Here is a 20,418-nt window from a genome sequence, read left to right as displayed (position 1 = left end):
CCCAACTTCTCAATAAATTTAGTCCAACATTTTACATATTTCGTAATTCCGTCAGAATAGAACGTTTTTGATTGGATCGTAGGCTAGCGCTGCACCATTTCTTTCACTTCATTATCGTCATTTTAGATACAGTGTTATCAGTGTTGATTCTTGGGTTGTCGTGGATACGCTGATCGATTTGCTTATTGACCTCAACAGATTTTACAGCCGTTGGACAAACAGGACACGCATCAACAGCACTAGCTCGCCATTCTTTGAATCTTCCCAATCTATGTTGAAAATTTTCTCTGACTGACATAGTTAACGCCACACTGAACTGTTATTCTTGCGTAAATTTAACCAATTTTCACACACAGTGAATGGCTTCGAAAGTCGGATCACAGATCGTTGTTCTTCTTGGATGCATTCTATTATCGGTGTTAAACGTGTTAAAGCAGGACTATTATCACTGTTCAAAAATCGATAAAACCAAACGAGATGCAACTGAAGGGAAGGTTTATATTGTTTATGCCCGCCATCTTCAGTGAATATCATTTTTGAGGTAAACTAAAGTTGCTGTTATTTTATCATCTCCTGTGGTACACCGTAGGGATTTTATATGGTCAAATGGGTACAGACGTCTACCGAATACAACGCGACGTTACGTCAAATATACGAAAACACTGCAGTCATTAGAAGGTGAGTGCAACTCGATTAGGGCATAGGAATGGCGGAGTGAAGATAAAGTTAAAATCGATTGCTAGAATAACGTGTGGGATAAGCGAAAAGCTGAAAGAAAAATTTTAATAAACGCAGTACTAAAGGACCTTGACTGCGTAATCTGTGTTTGGGACTGGGTCACGGAACAATGCTTTCAGATGTGGGACTTCGGTCTTTGGTGATTGGTGGCGGTAAAACCACTGGAAAATGAAACTTCTTATTTTGGTATTTGTACCGGCGATTATTCTATTTCCAAAGCTCGGATGAAATTCAGTTTTTAAGATTCAATAGACTTCCTTGACGTCATAGATTTACGCTTTTATGCTGAATGAAGTTATTTATTACAAGAATTTCTAGGATGGACTTATAATGCCTAAAACTTAGCTTCCTTACTCTGAGACGAGCTAAGATTTTGAGGCCGCGTTGACTCGTCCGTAAATGCTAGCGTTTCGGAGAAACATAATCTTTCCATTTTCAGGGAAGAAGTGGCGATGCTGGGAAGTGGAAGAATTACATACGGTTAGTGGAAGGGAAGGCTGAAGGAGTAGACCAATGAGAGACGATGGAGGGGTCAGCGACCTGTCGAATCTCACTTAATTTACATTCTTTTTCAAGGGGTCTTTGTGTGTAAAGGGTAGCTTTGAATCGAAGTTCCTCCATAGTTGTACTGATGGGTCCGTTCAGCTTTCTTCGTAGTTCGCATGATGTAACCGTCTACGTTATTCAAACTGAAATCGACTTGTGGTCAATTCGGTTCCCCTCGGGATTGTCGGTTAGGCCTCATTCTATGATTGTTGAACGACACTATTTTAACTCCAGAAGTAATATAGCGTCAAATGATATTGTAGATGAGTGGGTAAAGTGGTACCCCAGTTTATTCAGAAAAAAACACTGGAAAACTTGGTCAGAGCCGTGAATTAGATCAGGGTTCGAGCCGGGTACTTATTGTATTGAAGTGTAGAGCCTTACAACAACATTGACAACTCGTAACGCGTAGATTGTGATAATTTTAGTTTGCTACTATTATTTAAGACCTGTTTGCGATAATTAGTCGGTAAACAATGATTGTGTAACTTGTTTCTTTATGAACTTACATAATGAGCGTTGTAATTAAAAGTGTTTGCTTTCCGGACGGCGCAACACCGTAGAAGGCATTCATCTTCGTACTTCCCGCCTCAAGAACCTGAAATCCTACGTGGGTATATTGCGGGCATTTGGAAACAAAGTTCTGAGGAGAAAATCCAGGCTTCACTCACAGAAATAAGGAGCTAAGCGTTCTTGAGAGAATCATGTTAAAATGGACCGTATGATAATAATAGAGTCTTGAATTTGTGGAATGGATTCATCTCGTTCAGGAAGGTACCCCACGGCGGTTATCGTGAAAGCCGTAATAAAACGTTGGTTTCCATAACAAAGATGGGAATTCTTGACCAGCTCAGCAATGCTCTCTTATCCATTGTAGTTCGCGGGTTAGGAGCATCTTTATGTTATGATTCCCGCTAAAATATTCCTAATTTTGTCGCATGTTTAAGTTTCATATTCTGAAGCTTCCAAAGAAGAGACTTGCACAGCTGGCGATGGTACGGACACTGCCTGGTTTATTAACGTCATGTGAAGTGGGTTACAATCATTTCACGAGTGCATTATTCATGTTATCTTATCTTTTCTCGTGCGTGCATGGAATTTCATGCGAACTGTGAGTTCCATCCGATTACACAATAGTTAGTATTGGCACATCTTTTTATATTCCAAACATAGAAAACTACGTTTCGGCATCTGAACCTACGCCCGTCTTCAGGTGAAATGTGGGCCCGCTGGAGAGAACTAATGCCACTCCAAAGCGTGAAAATACCTTGAAAACCAAACACATTTGGGTGAAAAGTAGCAATCCAAGAAAGAATAACTGTTGACTCAGTGGCGGCTCGTGAGTCTGAGCAGTGGTAATGCTGCGAAAGGGGGAAAAAATCAGAATAGTATTTCAACACATAACAATATAAATAAATGAAAATTAAATTTACATCACGAGAAAACCCACACGTGACCGACGATGTTTTAGGGGAAAAAAGTGTTACAAATTATTTAAACATAAAAAATAATTTTTCCTATTTTTGAAAAATTATAGGGGGTGCTGCAGCTCTGCAGCCCCTATGTACGGACATCCACTGTTGATTAGTGTTCGACGTATTTGGTTTCCGCCGAAATTCAAATTTAATACATTGTTTACATCACGTATTGTATGATGATTACACATCGCCTTTAATCTGCCGCTAGAGCCTCGTTAGCAAGAAGACGAGGTTCTCAACCCGAAGGTTAGATTTACAATACGATGCACATGCTTCCTCTTATACTTCAAATTGTACCTCAGAAATAACTACAAGTTTGAAATAAACTGTTTGCAAAGTTAATGTTATTTTAGCCGAACCGCAGGCAGTTGGTCCCTTGTCACTAGTTGTACGTGTTTAACTGGCAAGTAAGTTTGGAAGCGCCGCTTCTATGCGACAGAGTATAGCCGTTAGTGACAGTCCAGTGTTTAACTGCGGTCAGCATCAACCGCGGGTCTCTACATCAGTGTTTTTCAACTGGTGTGCGACGATGTGTGTCTCAAGTATGCAGTGACATTTTGAAATAAATTGCGTTACTATACGTACAACAATAGTTCAGAAAACGTTGCAATATTACTGCGAAATTACGTGATATATTGAGGTTGTCATGGCTGTGAAGATGTCAATGTTGGTCGTGTAGGTTCTGACGCCGTGGACTTGTAGGTATATACCAATATTTCGAAAGAACACACTGCCTTCAATTTCAGTCTACAAGTTCACACAGCGTTAATATCCAGAAGACCAACATGGACACTCAGCTCCATTCGAATCTCGTCTGTTGTTTATTTGGTAGCCGTTTTAATTCACAATATTTTTTACCTTTACATTAACATCAAAAAACCCTGAATTTTGACCACAGAACGTATTTGTGTGTATATGTTTCTGATAATAAACAGTGACTGTTTCCTTAAACAGCATTAACCAACTGAGCCTCGTAATGGATAAGCGTAGTGCTTTCTTTCAAGTATGAAATGTGTTTTTAAATATTAATTGGAACAAATTTGTGCTTCAGAAATTAAAATTATTTCTGTGCTGACCACAATCTATTTATATTTCTGACATATCATACTTTCAATTTTAATATGTCACTTCTCTGTTACGCTTGTTAATTTATAGCTCTTGTCTCAAACTTTGTTAAGCTGATGAAGTTTAATGTATAGGTCTGCTACATATTAAACATCTACCGTTATCAGGCGTCTTTCTTTTAATGTACTGAATCTAAACGTCCGAACTTATTACCTAGATGTCATAATGGCCATATAGTGATTTTCAAATTGCGTAAAGATATACACGAAAGCAAAATAAAAACGTATACGTGTCCTTGAAGGTTTACTTATAAATCGAGTGGCTCTAAGGAATAATAAATTGATAATTATTCAGAACATTAATCTCACATATAGCCTATAATTTGCGTGGTTGCCATGCTATTATTTTATTTTATGGTAAAATTGCATTACGGATTTAACTAAAAACAATTGTAACTCGTACAGTATCAATAAAAATGTTAGATAGACGAAGACCCAGCTCGCGGGCCGCCAGTTGACAGTCTGCATGTGTTTGTCTCCCGAAGAGAGGCGCTAATACTTTTTGTGTCACCAAATGTCGGCAATTTCCATACTTTGGCAAGAGTCGATGCATATTGAACGACTGCGTGAGAAGGCTCCACCAGAAGACAATGGTCACAGAGCGCCTTGTGACTTGCGACTACATTTCTCCACCCAACTTACAAGTTAATACCAAATATCCCACCTGGGCGACCCCGTCTGATACCCGCCTGAGCTATGGCACCGCTAACTTGTATTTGTAAGCTTTTATGGAACCGTAAGGTTTATTACCTTGTTCACAAGATCTCGCCCCCGGTCCGTATTCTGAGCCAGATCATTCCACTCACCATCATCCTCCCGCCTTATTTGCTTAAGGTCTGTCTTAATATTGATTTTCTATCTCTTAGGTCCAAATTTTCTCTTTAGCGGTCTGTTCTCAACCACTGTTATTCTGGAGGCGACTGTCTTGCGGGATGTTGTTGCACCACGTAGTCTCGCATAAATTGACAACAAAATGGGTATCGCGGAAATTCTGTTTACAGCTTTCAGTCCGATAGTCGTAACTAATGAGCAATTATAATTATTTATGCGAAGTTTTATAGGGACAGATAATAAACATAGGCCTACTTACAAATTTAATACGAATCAATTATTTATTTGTTAACAATTGCAGATAAGTCGACAATACGAAGATCCGAGGTTGTGTTGCGATTTTAATGCAGTGGAAATATGTAGGCCTTTTCAAGACCCTGCCACAGATCCGATTCTGAGCCAAATGGATCCACTTCATCACTACACACCTTGAATCTATAAGATCCATTTCGGTATTATCCTCCATTTATGCCTAGGTTATCTCTTGCGGATTTGGCGGAGAAAATCCTTTCTTCTGGGGAAGAACTCAGTATGCATTTCTCATCTCCCCATGCGTGCTACCTGTTCCGCGCAACTCCACCTTCTCTTGGAGCTGGTTCGAATTAGTTCAGAATTCTTTGTTAAAGAAATATCCTCCTTTCTCGAAATGAACTGGATGCATTATTGGGTAGGTGTCTTATGGTTTTCGGGCTAAGAATCGTCATATTAGAATCAGAAGCTACGTTTGCCTGCCTCAGCCGGATATGTAACTGTACATCGCAAGCGAGACCTTGGAGAAATATGTGCCAACACCTGTGCAGGCCTCAGTCGTCCACTGTGTTTGCTGCTATTTGTGTACTGCAGGTACCTTGCACAGAAGTAGACTGCTGTAAACCAAGCTCATCATTCCGTATTCTTACTCCTCAGGTGTTTGTTTACTTTAGATTCGCGTCTAACTCTGACGTAATATCTCCGATAACTGAGGTCCAATAAGGGGACCTGTGACAACCCGAAGTGTAATTAACGTTGCTATCTATCTGTAATCCCACGTGGCCTTGCTACCCAAAAGACCAACACAGACATCTTCACCACGTGTGAAACTAAACTCTCATCTGCACGCCATTTATCGAACGTCTCATGGAATACGATGAAGGCTCGATCATTCACTGGAACTATTCAAAATTTCGAGGGGAACTGCAGAGGAGGGTAGAGGACATTGTCAGAATGATTCGCCTTAAATGAGCGTGTACAGCCAATACCATCAAGTCGATTTAAAATTCGATATATTGGTCCTAAATGGTCATCGGTATGCGATGATTGAATGTGGTCGTATCGATACGCGACTCTAGTATCCTAACAAGAGAAACCTTATAAAAATTGGGAGGATTATGTTAATATGAACCCCAGGAAATTAACTGCCTTGCGTTCAGGTCTAATGGCACACCTTGATTGATATTGAATAATAATTGGGCTATTTAATGACGGATTTTCAACTTCGTAGATTGAGTAGGTTTGATGACTGTGGGTGATCAACTGGAAAAGTGTGGAAGGGCCCGGCCGAGATTTTAATGCGATTCCTCCAGAGTACGAATGAAGAATGGTAACTACCCGACTGTGACGTTCGGTTTCGAATATGTAGCCACCAATATGTTGCATTAACTACTTCCAGAGCTGAAGAATTATTTGGAAAGCAAACGCTGATGAGTGTTTGGAAAAAGCAACGGAAGGATAGTCCAAAGAACAGGGCACCAAATTTCTAGGAAAGTTATGCAGTTTCTGACAATTTTTGGCAAATATCGTATGAACAGATTTTGATTGTATGATTTATGGTATTCCTAGGCATTGCATGCAAGTCTATGGATTGTCAAAAGATTTTTAGGTATACTCTTATTAAGACGAACTTAATCTAACCCAATTTAATCTAAAGTAACATAATCTAAAGTAATGTAAGGTAACGTAACTTAAAATCAGCTGGGAATATTGAACAAATAGTGCTAATAAGACCAAGCACAGACTCAAATGACTTGAACTTTTCGCGGCTACTAAATGCGATAAAAATTTCTCGGCGGGCTATCCGCGTCAGTATGGATCCGTATTCCAACGTTTCAGAGACCTCCTCTGCTTCCATCATCAGGGAATAACACATGTCTACGTATCCATCTTGATGCGGATAGTCGCACGAGAAGATTTTAAAGCAAAGACTTGTTTCAACTTGTTAGGCTTGAATTTAACACGTGGTCGGCATCATTTCTAACATAGTTTAGAATGCCAAGGTAATTTTAAAGACAAAATTATGCTGACGGATTTTGTCATTTTATACAATTCCTGTGATTTTTATGCAATTTTGGATCTGATACTGTGCCTTCGATATATCAGCAGTATATGTGCATATGTATATGTGTATATATACACGTACATACAACGTATAATACTTCAACACACAGTTACACAGTGTTAGGAGTTCCAATGGCTTATTGTCTTCAGGTGAAGGCAGTAATTAATTACACCATTACATCACGTATGGTATTGATTCTCTAAGGATTTGTGACTGGTTGATTAATTATTTTGGACAATGCCCATTGTCTGAGACATATTTCAGATGCACAACGTTTCGGCAATTGATTGTGCTTCTATCTTTAGGAGACTGGTTGTATTGCATTGGCATGTAGCATATTATATTGGCCGTCACCAAATTGCATCTTCAAGGCGACGAAAGGATTTAATCTCCCTTATCTCTCGGCTCTAAGTCAGCAGTACAGCTTTGTCAGCTTTGCTGCGCTGCGAGTTCTGAGCTGTCTACAGTCGCCTGGGCTCCGCTGTTTATGTTTATGTTTTGCTGTGAACTTGAATCATGCAGTTTGATGACAATCAATATAAAGTATTCAAACAATACCGCGTTCGATATCATTCGTTGCAACTCTTACAAAATAAAAACAATAACTAGTCTGTCAGCATTGTGACAAGAGTAGAACTTGCTCTAAAAATTTTGTGTTCTCAGATACTGGGCAATGCCCAACATGATATTTGTGTAACGTATGGTGATATGTGGATCAACAAGCAGATAAGTGTACAACTTGAAGTGCTTGTAGCAGTTAATACGTGTAGATTGAATCACATAAATATGATTCACTACATTAGAAATCAGCAAGTCGTTTACTTATCGTATCATTAAACTTTACGTAACTTCGTACATTTCATTGGAGGCTAATACGAAGCACTTAAAACATATTAAGGTCTTGTTAATGTACTTTTGACGGGTCCACTCAAACCGAAGAAAAATTTGTTAAAATATAAACGCATTTTAACTTGTAGTAAAAGTGTGGAGGAACACTGTATCGTGTATCTGGATTTAGTGAACGAAGTTGAATCATAAGTTGTTCAGGCTCTCTGTCGGTAGTAATGAAAACTATACAGATCGAACACACGCAATATTTCAAGAATCCGAATTCGTCTCTGTCTTGCAAGTTGTAAGATTCTTTTGACAGTTTCGAAGTAATTTTACTCTTCTAAGAAAAACGAACTTTGCTTCTCCGGCCTTGCAGACACTTTCTTATTCGGGTAGGAGAAATTATTCAGGATTATGTATAATTCTTATCCTTGCTAAGTAATACTGAGTCCATCTTTTAAAATGACGTCCCAGGTGTTTCCTTCTTTCTGGCCTGTAGTAAAATATACACATATGGAATACTGACACGTTCCATTATTCTGCACGTGATTTTTAAATACTCTTTATACTACTATGAAAGTGCCTATCCTTCTTGGAATGGGTTTCACTAAAATAAAGTGTACCGATGAAATAAAGTTCTTTGTTTGTTGTGGCAATCTTATAAATTTATATTTGTATTTACGACAAACAGTGGGGCAGAAAGGGGTTTCATAATAAGAATCTTCGTGCACAAAGAATAACACGGAACCTTGACTTCCGTAATTGACACATCAGTGTTAGTGTACTTCAAGAAACAAACACTTAATTATTCTTACATACAAATTACTCAGGGTCCAGACGCTAGGAGATATGACGTAACATTTTTTTCCATTACGCTAAATTATTTGTATTTGTTAAATTAAATATCTACAGACGAAAAGATGTGGTATCACTAATCGTTTTTATTATTTACTCTGAATTATTATTTATTAAATTCAGATCCTAGAAATAAAACGATGTAACGTAGCTCAGTTTTTATATTCTGAATCCAGAGTCGCGTAGGTAGGCCTGTGGCTAGGTTTAGGCACGTGTTGTGTTTCTGTTAGCTATTTTTAAAACAAACAGGCTTAAAACGGTTGAAAATAAAACCGAGTGTATTAAGAAACGTTGTACTAAGCCCCATTAATTACAACACTCTTCTTTAAAACTCTTTTAAAAGTCTTTAAATGTAAGTTGCCTAGGGACAATTTCTCAATCTGCATAACTTTAAAGGTACCTTAATTCATTTGGCTCACTCCATCCTCTGTCTTTTGTTTCTCTAAAAACGTTCGTTTGCATTCCAATTGTGCGTAATTATAGACGTCTTATTTCGATTATTGATTCAAAGTTAAAGATAATTGTAGGGAAAACAAACCTTGATAAACGGGAGCGAGAGAATCAAGGAACAGAGAAGAAAAGGAAACGATTACATTGGAGCTGAAAAGGAGCATTCTTTCCGTCAATACCGACGCATTCAGAGTTAGTCAAGATGACCAGTAACGGAAACTGTTTATACATGTTAGGTTAAAATTTTGCAAACACGCATAAATTACCCGTGCGTTTAGTATCTACAGTTACTGTCGGATATAACTTAGCTTCCGATTTTATGTTCCAAAATCCTGTTTTTTTTAAATAAATGGCATAACATTTCGCACAAAAAGAAGACATAATAGCTGACAGCGGAGAACAACAAGACGAAGAGATCAAGAGGATTAAGCAGTTAAATTTTAAACACAGAATATTCACACAGGGACTACTTTAATAGACTGTGGGCAGCTCAATGTGTACAGTGTGTGATTCCGGACTGGACGATCGGGTTTGAAATTCCGGCAAAGGAAAGGATTTTTCTTACAGCCTTTGCGACCAGACCGATTCTGAGGCTTACCCAGTCTCCTATCCAATGGGTACCGGGATCATTTCCCCGCAGGCGAAACACTGACCTCTTACCCTCCAATCTAGTGCCAAAGTCAAGAATGAGTATAAGGCATGCCTCATGTACTCCAAGTGCCACCTGACAACTATACGATGCACGCAACCAACCACGGCCTTCAAAAGACTAACACGAGTTTGCGATGCTGTTTAAGAAAGGAATGTCGCATATAAAGGTATGTGATGTGACGTGTGAAGTTAAAAGAGGATTAAATTAGCAAGGGAGGACGGGGTGATCTGAATGGACTGAGATGTGGAAGGGATAGGAAAGGAGTTTGTGATAAATGCTTAAGCAGGTAAAGGTAAGAAAGGAGGGATACAAAAATAATAACCCGATGAATTTCAACAGGCTTTGGCATTGATATAAATTAATGTATAACACATCTTTGCAAAGTATTTCAAACAATGAGTAACATTAGGTTATACAATTTTGTAATGTGAGCCTCTAAAGATGTGTAAGAATACAAGCGAAACATGTAGGCGAAGGGCAAAAGTGTTCTATTGCGCAGCCAGTACGCTGAATGTGAGGTCAGATAGAGCAGGGTTTCAGATTCGTGCTCTGGTGAATGCATGCTTGAAGGCTTCTTCAGGGACACGAAGTTTATTCATCTCACGATACTAGAGTATTTTTTTTCAAACTCTGGTGCTCTGGGACCACTTTTGAGTGCTTTGGAAGATTGGGCTCCTTTTAGGCAAATAACTTTTAATCTAATGTATTGATCCGATGCATCTACGTTTTCTGTTCTTCCTATTTCATATCAAAGCTTCTGAACACAAGTTTAAATAAAATTCTCTGATGTTTTGCAGTTTTTAAGACGTTGTAGCTTACAAATGGGAACATTGTTCAGCATTCAGACATTCTGTACGAAGCGAGTGTAGATTGACCCATCGTATTTGGCAATGGTATTTGGATTGAATCCAAATTAAAAACATATGGGCTTTTGGTGGGGGGATGTGTACTAGTTGTTATGGTTGCAGCTGTTCCTAACGTTTCGCCGTGTTCTCCAATTGAACGTAGGATTGCTTATCACACAATATTATTGAAGTGTGAAGGTGTGGAAGGTCATTCTGGGTGAGGTAAAATGTCTGTCTCAAACTGCTAGCAGACTGATTTATCGGATATTTAATCTTCAATGGGTGAAATTTGACTGGACATAAGGACCCTATTAACGAATTCATTCGTCACAAGAAAGAATGAGGCAGTTTTGTGGAGCTACAGGTTCTGAGCGCTGAATGATGATTATAAGGCTTAATGGTATCCTCCTCCTTTTAAAATACATTTACCCGTAAATTTCCGTATTCATTTCGTTTCTGCCTTCAGGACCTTGCATGTACAGATCCTCAAAAATCCAGATATATGACGCCAGCTAAGCAGGCCCTAGTTAGCCAACACATTTCACAATCCCTTTCGGGATACAACACTGTAAGTGGATAGGAAATTCAAAACACACGTCAGCTTTTGATGAAGTGTATCTATTTTACAAGTTGTTGCTCAATTTATTATGTAATTATGGACACATTTTTACATTAGGAATGATATCATGTAGAGAGAACAATGATAATGACAAATACACTTACACGGAGCTGTCACTGACTATCGTCTCAATAAAATTAACATCGCTAGACCCACGATGAACAAATAGGCCATGTATTTGTTCCTATGACTAGAGTTAATTAATTCTAACGGAATCCAGGATAAACATTTTACTTTATTACATAGCAAATGAGATCTGACGGTTATTTAATAGACGTAACAGTAAATTAGTCAATAAATAGTGCCATGTTGATGGGGGATGTGAAGAAAATGGCGTTGCTAGCATCTTATGAGGATTCATCAACGCTGCGTCGCCTTCTGCCAGGTCCTCCGGCGTAGTTTGCAGCTGCGAGTCCCATGAGGTGCTTTGCTGCCTGAGAGCCGGAGAAGCCGCGGCTCAGGCCCAGGTCAAGTCCACGTTTTGAACTGCAACAGAAGACAGAGATAAACAGGTAACGCATTTCTTCTTTTATGAAGATGGCTGTCTTCTGGACTGTTACACCGTGGAGTCTGGCAAACGTTTACCGACGTTTCAAAACAGCTTGGTGCCTCCGTCATCAGGGCGATGAGACTACACGGTACATCCCAGAAGACATTCATCTTCATGCTCCCCCGAGTGAGAACCTGAAATCTCACAAAATAGCACTTATAAGCAGTCCGCCTGTTGGGTTGATGATTGACTTCATGGAACAGAATCGTTCTTGAGAAGCTGACAATTGATCAGTCTGTTAAGAAATTTAACTTTTTTCTACAATCCGATTGTTCATTATCGTGTTTATTTTAAATACTGACCTGAGGACTGTCTTCGCTTAATGTACTGTTACAGGGACTGCAGGAATTCATTATAGCAGATATCTACCAAAAGTCCAGCCAGATGTCAGCCTACATTGTGTTTCGTATGAGGTTTTGGAAAAGTTTTAGTTTGAGGGAGTATATGGTCCATTTCTTGCAAAATTGATAATTAAATTTTTAGGTTATGGATGGATATTTACATGTATTAAAACATTAAATTGTTACGAATTCTATACTCTGTGAATCTTGGCTCTAAAAAGTTATTGGGAGAAGCTGCAAAACTTCCCCCCAAGCGCCTGCATAGGCGTGTAGCGGGACGTAAAAAATACTTAAACTTAAGAACGTAAGATATTATTCACTGAACAGTGTACGAATCACCAAACGTTGTGGTGGAGGTGTTATCATTTCTGATTCGTATTCAGTCAAATTTTCGAAACTGATTTTAGTGATTAAGGTTTTCCGTCATTCTCGTCTATCCTTCAGGAGCATACAGGGATATCATCGACCGCCATACCACAGACTACCCACCGCTGCCTTCCCAATTATTCATTCACATTTTTCTTTTCATTCGACATTATGCAAGACACGCAGTTTAGAGAATTGTGTTGAATAAACGAAGAATCAATTAACGTATAAAAACTTCAACTTGCGTCTGATGTGAAAACTAGGCGTCATTGAATTAATGTGAACGTTATGTAACAGTATAAACAGATAGTAATTATCTGTGTTTTCTTTGCATTCTTGGTCAACTCAGTGACGTATTCTGCCTCTCACAATGTGGGAACAGCCTTGTCCGAGCCAGGGAAGAACCTCGTTGTCGTAGTTTTCAGCCTTGTCCTTGAGAATACTCAGGATAACAGACACAAACAATACACCATGTCTTATATCACTACAGATGTAAACTTTCTAATAGCAGACAGGGCTATTGTGGAGTTTCATTTGCCAGCAAACACAAGTTACGATGAACATGAATGTCGTACGCTGTTTTGTATTTGAGTCATTATTACGAGTCAAGTCGTATGAAGAAAACAGTGTAGCCTGCATAATTTCTCGATGAAGTCAACACTGTAACAAAAATTTATTAGAAATTCGTTTACACCCTAGGAAGTGTATTTATCTTGAAGTAAATATAAGTTACAAACTAAATAGTATAATAAATTTGCCTACACGCTTCTGTTGCTGTTGGCAGGTGGCACTTTAGAATAAAACTGACGCTCGTAATTCCAGTCCTGCTGCCATGATGCAGAAAGATGTATCATATGTATTAAGGGACGTTCTGTATTGTTTGGTTAGTTGAAATCTAGAAGTTTATGATGGGCTAGACATGTAGCTTCTGCCTCCCCTGTCAAGCAGCGGTAATTAATGTGGGACAGACAGTTTGGCGGTCAGACGGACAGACAAACAGACATTCTACAAACCTTCATGAAAGAAGGACTGGAGCTGCAGACATTATTTTGTTGCAATGAGTCTCTTCGGCTGTGTTATTTACAATTACTCGAAGAGGTGGGAAGTTACCTCACAGTCTGTGTTGGCCCCTGTTTCATTCGCAAATTGCATAAATATGAAAATGAATGTATTGCTTAAGTATATATACTTTCTAACCTACACGCAGTTTTAAATTAATGATTTCTAGTCTACAAATAAACTCTGGGATACTGGGAACGACCCGTTCTTCAAGTGCCTGAGCACTGCGGGTCCCAACTTTTCGTTGGCTCGATCTATAGACATTCGGTAGGACTCCTTAGATTAGGGATCGGCCCGCCGCAAGGCCTCTACCTGTACACAGGACAGCACAACACAGAAAGAAAAAAAACGTCCATGGCTTGAGTGGGATTCGAACCCACGGTCCCAGCGACCAAGCGGCACAAGGCCCACGCCTCAGACTGCACGGCCACTGCGGACCCCACAAATAAACTCACGATGGTTAAGTAGAAATACAATGTCATTGTTAATGTGGAGTGATAGAAAAGTTTGAAAATAATACCAAGTTCTTATTTTAAAATATCACTGAATATTACCCTTAGGGTTCGAATGAAATTTTGAGAATATTCTCTTATGTAAGCGTAATGGCTCAACTCAGAGACAAGTTATCAGATGAGATTTAAGGTTCTCACTGTAGGAACCCGGGCGCTTTTGGACAGGGATGTGTTTACTGATTTGCAATTCTGTTAGCTTAAATTCGTTTATTAATTGCCATTTTGTATAATCTACCGGTGAGAGTTTAAATGTATTAACTGGAGTACGTATGAAACGCAGTTGCATTTCCTAATAATATACGCAGTTTTACAATAATTGTCCCATAAGTTAATATGAATTATTATTATATCTTTTACCATTTTATTTTAGGACTAATCAATGGTGCCCGTCGGAGTCCCTGAATAAGACTACAGTGGTTTACAGTGAAATTGTAATGTTGGTACCCGTGATTAAATCCATTGTACTTGATTTTCCTTGGCCATTTGTGTTGATTGTACTAAAGTCTTTGTTAGGATCTCAAAAGTTCAGCATCGACATACTAGCTCAGATGGACAAAATTTCTAGTATATCCTGTGTCTTAGCAGTGTGATCATTCTCGGTTTTATCACTTTAATACTATTTGGAGAATATCAATTATCATTGTGTTATTTTATCCATCCTGCTGTACCCTTTGATCATCTTTAAGCCCAAATATTCTCCTCAACGTTTTGTTCCCAGATGCTCGTTGTGTTCTTCCCTTGGCGCGGTAGACAAATTGAGATTTGTGTTCATTTTAATCTTAGATTTTGGATTGAGGAGGGTAGATGAAAGGTTCTCGACTGATACCAGCAAACACTGTCCGACATTAATCCGCTCTTAGCTTTAGTCGTAGTTAAAACTAAACACTACATTTGTTATTGTTTATGTTTGTAAACTGTGACTTTATCTGAGTAATTTAATAATTGCTGAAATTAACTGCGGCCACAAGATAAAGCCGCGATGTCATAGCCTGGAAAGTTGTCTGGTTTGCAGTGTGGTTAACAGCCCGACGTAACAGTTACTAGTGACAGTTCATTATTTTCAGTTGGCGGACATAGTTTGTACCACCTGCATCTGTATGTTGACACAAGCTTAGTACAACAAACATAACAGAATTTGAACCAAAAATATTTCGAAATATTTAGGATTAAATGTATTTAAATTACACTGTAACAAGATCTAAGTCCCCTATACATTGTACAGGGGTGACTAGCAATGTATATACAGCATTTCTACCCTAGAATATCAAAAGAAGAGCCTACCTTGGAGATCTAGTTTGTTTGAAAGGACAATGTTTGTGTAGGATTTGAGGTTCTCACGGCGGTGAGTCTGAAGATGGTTGTCTTCTGGGTTGTTGAGCCTTGTTGTCTGGTAGAAGTTTACCGACGTTTCAGAGGTCCTAGCTGCCTCCATCATCAGGGCGATGAGACCTCTGGAACGCAGTTAAACTTCTACCAGTCTATACGGCGCAAAAACCCAGAATACAGTCATCTTAAACATATTCGTGATCCGGATAAATAAGGTTTTTAGGAGTGGACAGATTGAACTGGCTAAGGATCTGCTACCATGCTGGGCTTTTGTTAACACGATGATGAAGTAGGGAATTTTCAACCAACTGTATAACCACAAACATTTATAGGAAGACTTAAATCGTGGAGTAGATCGATTATGAAAGTGAATAATTAAACTGCAACAAATAGCGAATTTCGAATTTCACTTCATTTGATTTGCTCTACACGAACAAGATATTAGGAAGGCGACAAATAGTTACAGGAGCATGAAGTCGCTGCTGAATCTAGCAGCCGACCTTCCTTACAAACTTTCAATGAGGATGTGCGTGGTTGTTGCTGTGTCATTATGTCTTACACTCATAGTGACTGTCGCCAAACGGAAAGTTTCCATGTCGTTAATAAGTTTTAAACGTGAACATCAACACACCCTCTATTTTGCAGAAATTGAGTTTTTTTATTTATTGTGAGCTTTTTCTTACATTTCTAATCGCGGAGTAGTCCCGCAGTGGGATGTAAATAAATTTGTCTTATTTCCGATTTTGCTACTAACACGCCTTCTATATGCGACTGTTTATTTCCGGCCAACACCTTTTTGCCTGAGACAAGGTTTTGCAATATTTTCGTCGTTTTCATTGGCTCAAGTTAGGCAGAAATATCTGAGTTATTCTGAAGATACGCGCTTACAGGTTCCCTTTAAGAGCGCCCCGTGATAAAAATAATAAAAGCAAATTGGAAGAATTAACATCAGTAATAATTGAGATGAAATACGACAAAGGACGTCGTGTGTAGAAATAGCGAACGTTACAGAACGATCATGTTCACGTGTCTGTGGGTTCGATTCAACCCAACTCTTGGTCAGCACAATACTATGTTTGTGCTATAAATGAGTTATCTAAAGCAGTGTTTCTCATCAGGGGGTCGTGGTTCCGTGGAGGCCAGCAAGTTAATCGAAATAAAATATCCTAATTAAGCCTTGATTTGTCACGTATCTGTCACTACAGATGTCAGCCTTTCAGTTACTTACGATTCATGTACACGAAATTTATACTCTTACTTATTCCATGGAGCCAAAGTCCTTCCTCAGAAACCAACAGACCCTCAGCCACCCAAGAAATTTCCAACATTTTACGAAACCCAAAGGTTCATTACTGTGTTCACAAGAGCCCACCACTGGTCCCTACCCTGAGCCAGATGAATCCAGTCCACACCACCCAATTCTATTTAATTCATATTCCAGAATCATAAATTTGGTCGTTAAACGGCGTGCAGATACGAAGAGGAAGATCATGTTGTGATCCATGGAGTGTGAACATGTGCTTTCTCACGGTACTGAGCCACAAGTAGACATTACAAATGGAAGAGTTGGGGGGGGGGGGGGGAGACCCAAATGTAGAACACGTGACCGATCTATGCTCAGACTCATCAAGGGGCAAGCAGACATAAACAGGGGGTGACCAACATTCCTATAGATAGGTCTGCTTATTTAGAATGACAATATTCCGTGGTATATTAAGTAACCTAGACGATAATAATGTTTCATCACATTTTGTATACCACCAACTGAGAAATTATCAGTAATTAAGTACGATTATGTGTTGAATTATTAGAGGATGAACATACATTGTCTCTGTCAATAACGCCTACATCGGACCACCTACTTCCTTCAGATTAGATGTTTTTATATTTGCTCAAGATTCATAAAACGATTCAAGGAGTGCGTTACGATCTGCATTTTTTATTTGTAAATTTTCTGTTTTCTGTAAACCGAAATACAAGGAAAATTATAATAGTCCTTCAGGATATAACGCCGTGTGGGTACCACTGTTGCGAGGAACATACTACTACCATCTTCAGACCTCGACAGCCAAATGACTATCCGTGTTTTCACTGCCGTGAGAACCTCATTTCATATTACGTAGTATTATCTGCAGTGTGAATCTTTGCAACAAAAGATTTTGTACCTGATACAGATGAACATCAAGGCCAATTTGGTATAAAAAGTTGCAAAGAATACACTTTAAAAAGATGTTTAATTCATAATTTTACTTTTAAGCCAAGAGACAGAATGTAGTGAGGATCGTGACAAAAGATTCCATTATTTATTCTCCCACCGGCTGTAGGAACGATTTAATCTACGAAATATCTAATTGAAGTGAGTCGAACAGTCGAAGATCTTACATTTATTGGTTTATAATAGACCAATACCAGATTCCGCCATCAGTCCAATTAACACATCTTCACATCTTGTTTTCGTAATATCTATTTTGTAAGATTTGAGGTTTTCACAGCGATGAGTATGAAGATTTCTGTCTTCTGGTTTGTTGCGCCGTGTAGTCTGGTCGATGTTTACCAACGTTTCAGAGGTCATACTGCCTCCATCATCAGGGCGATGAGTATGAAGATTTCTGTCTTCTGGGTTGTTGCGCTGTGTAGTCTGGTTGATGTTAACCAACGTTTCAGAGGTCATACTGCCTCCGTCATCAGGGAGATAAGGTTTTCACAGCGGTGAGTATGAAGATTTCTGTCTTCTGGTTTGTTGCGCCGTGTAGTCTGGTCGATGTTTACCAACGTTTCAGAGGTCATACTGCCTCCGTCATCAGGGCGATGAGTATGAATATTTCTGTCTTCTGGGTTGTTGCGCTGTGTAGTCTGATCGATGTTTACCAACGTTTCAGAGGTCATACCGCCTCCGTCATCATGGCAATGAGGTTTTTACAGCGGTGGGTATTTAGATTTCTGTCTTCTGGGTTGTTGCGCCGTGTAGTGTGGTCGATGTTTAACAACGTTTCAGAGATCATATTGCCTCTGTCATAAGGGCGATGAGTATGAAGATTTCAATCTTCTGGTTTGTTGCGCCGTGTAGTCTGGTCGATGTTTAACAACGTTTCAGAGGTCATACTGCCTCCGTCATCAGGGCGATGAGTATGAAGATTTCTGTCTTCTGTGTTGTTGCGCTGTGTAGTCTGGTTGATGTTTACCAACGTTTCAGAGGTCATATTGCCTCTGTCATCAGGGCGATTCCGAATGCTGTTATTCCCGTATTCATTTACGTCCCTGTTCATCAGAAATGCATGATGCAGTGGCTGTTATGTTGGTCACCCCTAACGCGCTCCAGCGGATATCATAACCTGACAGCGTGCACACTACAAAGCGGTTAACAATGTCGCATCACTGCGCACCCTTCACTCAGGGCAGAACAAGCATTCTAACCGAGATCGAGAGCAGTGCTGAACTTCACGCAGAACCCTCAACTTCTTCTCCTGCCGTCCAATTAGCGTATACGATCCGTGATTTTAATTATGAGTCTATGTACAAAACTAGCTTTCTGTAATGGCGGTCTTACTTTGACAGTATCTGTAATGGAGAGAATAATTTTAAAACGCCTTTCACTTGTCAGTATGAAATCTAATTAAATCAGTAACTGATATTCAACTCCGTATAACTCATACGTACATATTCTTAGTTCCATATCTAAATATATATATATATATATATATATATATATATATATATATATATCAGTATGTATAAATACAGCGTGTCCCAGAAATATGTATCCAATTAATGTGTGTGTACAATAACATTTAAAAACAGATTATCCTCTCGCTTAATTCTGCGACAGATAATCGTTACAATTGGTATCAAGATTTAGAACAAACTGTGAGTTTTCGTATTTTCATATGTTGATATCATCATCTTCCTGTGACTGCATTGAATGAAAGGGGTAGTGTCTGCAAATACGTATTGAGATAGATACTTTACGTGGCGTGCTAAGCAACCATAACTGCCATATACTAGAACGTGCTTATGCTTCCAGGCACTGCCTTTGAAGGGTCCTAGCTTCTGTCCATCTTCTTCCCATTTCTTACTTTCCATCTGTCTTTTATCCCACATTTCTTTGTCCTCTTTCTCTCACTGCGTTTTCTTTTCCATTCAATTATTTCTTTCTTTTCTGTAGTTATTTCCTTTTAATAATATTATTCTCTTTCTTTCCAAATTAATTTATTTCTTTCTGGAGTAAACCTGAACGAAATGTACAGTGATTTGTATGTAAAACATGGTTTTAACGATCAAAGAATACACTTGTAATGCGCCAATAATCACTGATATATGTCCAATCTTGTATGGTAAAATCGGGTTGTACAAATATTCCATTTGATTTATAATTTATAGTTTTGATTTTCATAAACGTAACAAGTACCTCAGAGTATAAGACTGACAAGTGATTGATGTCAAAACAGCATCTTGTTCACACCTGTCGACCATAATGACACACAATATAAGCGAATTTTATTAAGCAACTGATTTTAAATCCCTTATATGCCAAAATTGTAGTAATAAATACTTCGGTTACAGTTACCATTAACTAAATCATTGCTTATGTGTACACTTGTTTAAAAGTACATTCCACTATTTTTCCTGTAGTACGTCTGCTATGTTGTTATTAATTATGACAGGAATATAAAGCAGATAGTCTATAGTTGCACGATGTTGATAACAGGTTTTATGAAAATCGGTAAATATGAGGACTCATGCACTGAAATCTGTATCTCTAAATTAGTAAACTGGATTATTCTAAAAATATCTTCAAACTGACCATTGAGGCAAAGGGAACCTCTGAAATGTCGGTGAACTACCAGATTACACAGCGCGTCAACCCAAGACAGTAATTTTGAATTAAATTAGGACTGTAGCTTGTCTTTGGGGAATTTGTTGTTGTTGCATAAAAATCCACTACTTTAAGAGGGGAACAGTGCGGGTACAAGATGATTCGCTT

The 20,418-nt window shown here is 38.8% G+C and overlaps 1 protein-coding gene across 1 annotated transcript in view; it reads right to left on the bottom strand.

Annotated features, from left to right (window-relative positions):
* Nucleotides 1-11,266: 11,266 nt before the first annotated feature.
* Nucleotides 11,267-20,418, bottom strand: part of Dh31 (diuretic hormone class 2) — a 94,621-nt gene continuing 85,469 nt past the window's right edge. Inside the window, exon 4 of the mRNA XM_022080832.2 lies at nucleotides 11,267-11,769. Coding sequence (XP_021936524.1) covers nucleotides 11,631-11,769 — 139 coding nt within the window. The 3' untranslated portion in view covers nucleotides 11,267-11,630. The remainder of the gene's footprint in view (nucleotides 11,770-20,418) is intronic.

This window comes from Zootermopsis nevadensis, unplaced genomic scaffold (assembly GCF_977971745.1).
Source record: "Zootermopsis nevadensis isolate Lab colony 2312 unplaced genomic scaffold, Znev_1.0 Znev_ptg000061l, whole genome shotgun sequence".
Classification (NCBI taxonomy): Eukaryota; Metazoa; Arthropoda; class Insecta; order Blattodea; family Termopsidae; genus Zootermopsis; species Zootermopsis nevadensis.
This window is presented reverse-complemented; position numbering and strand designations above follow the sequence as displayed.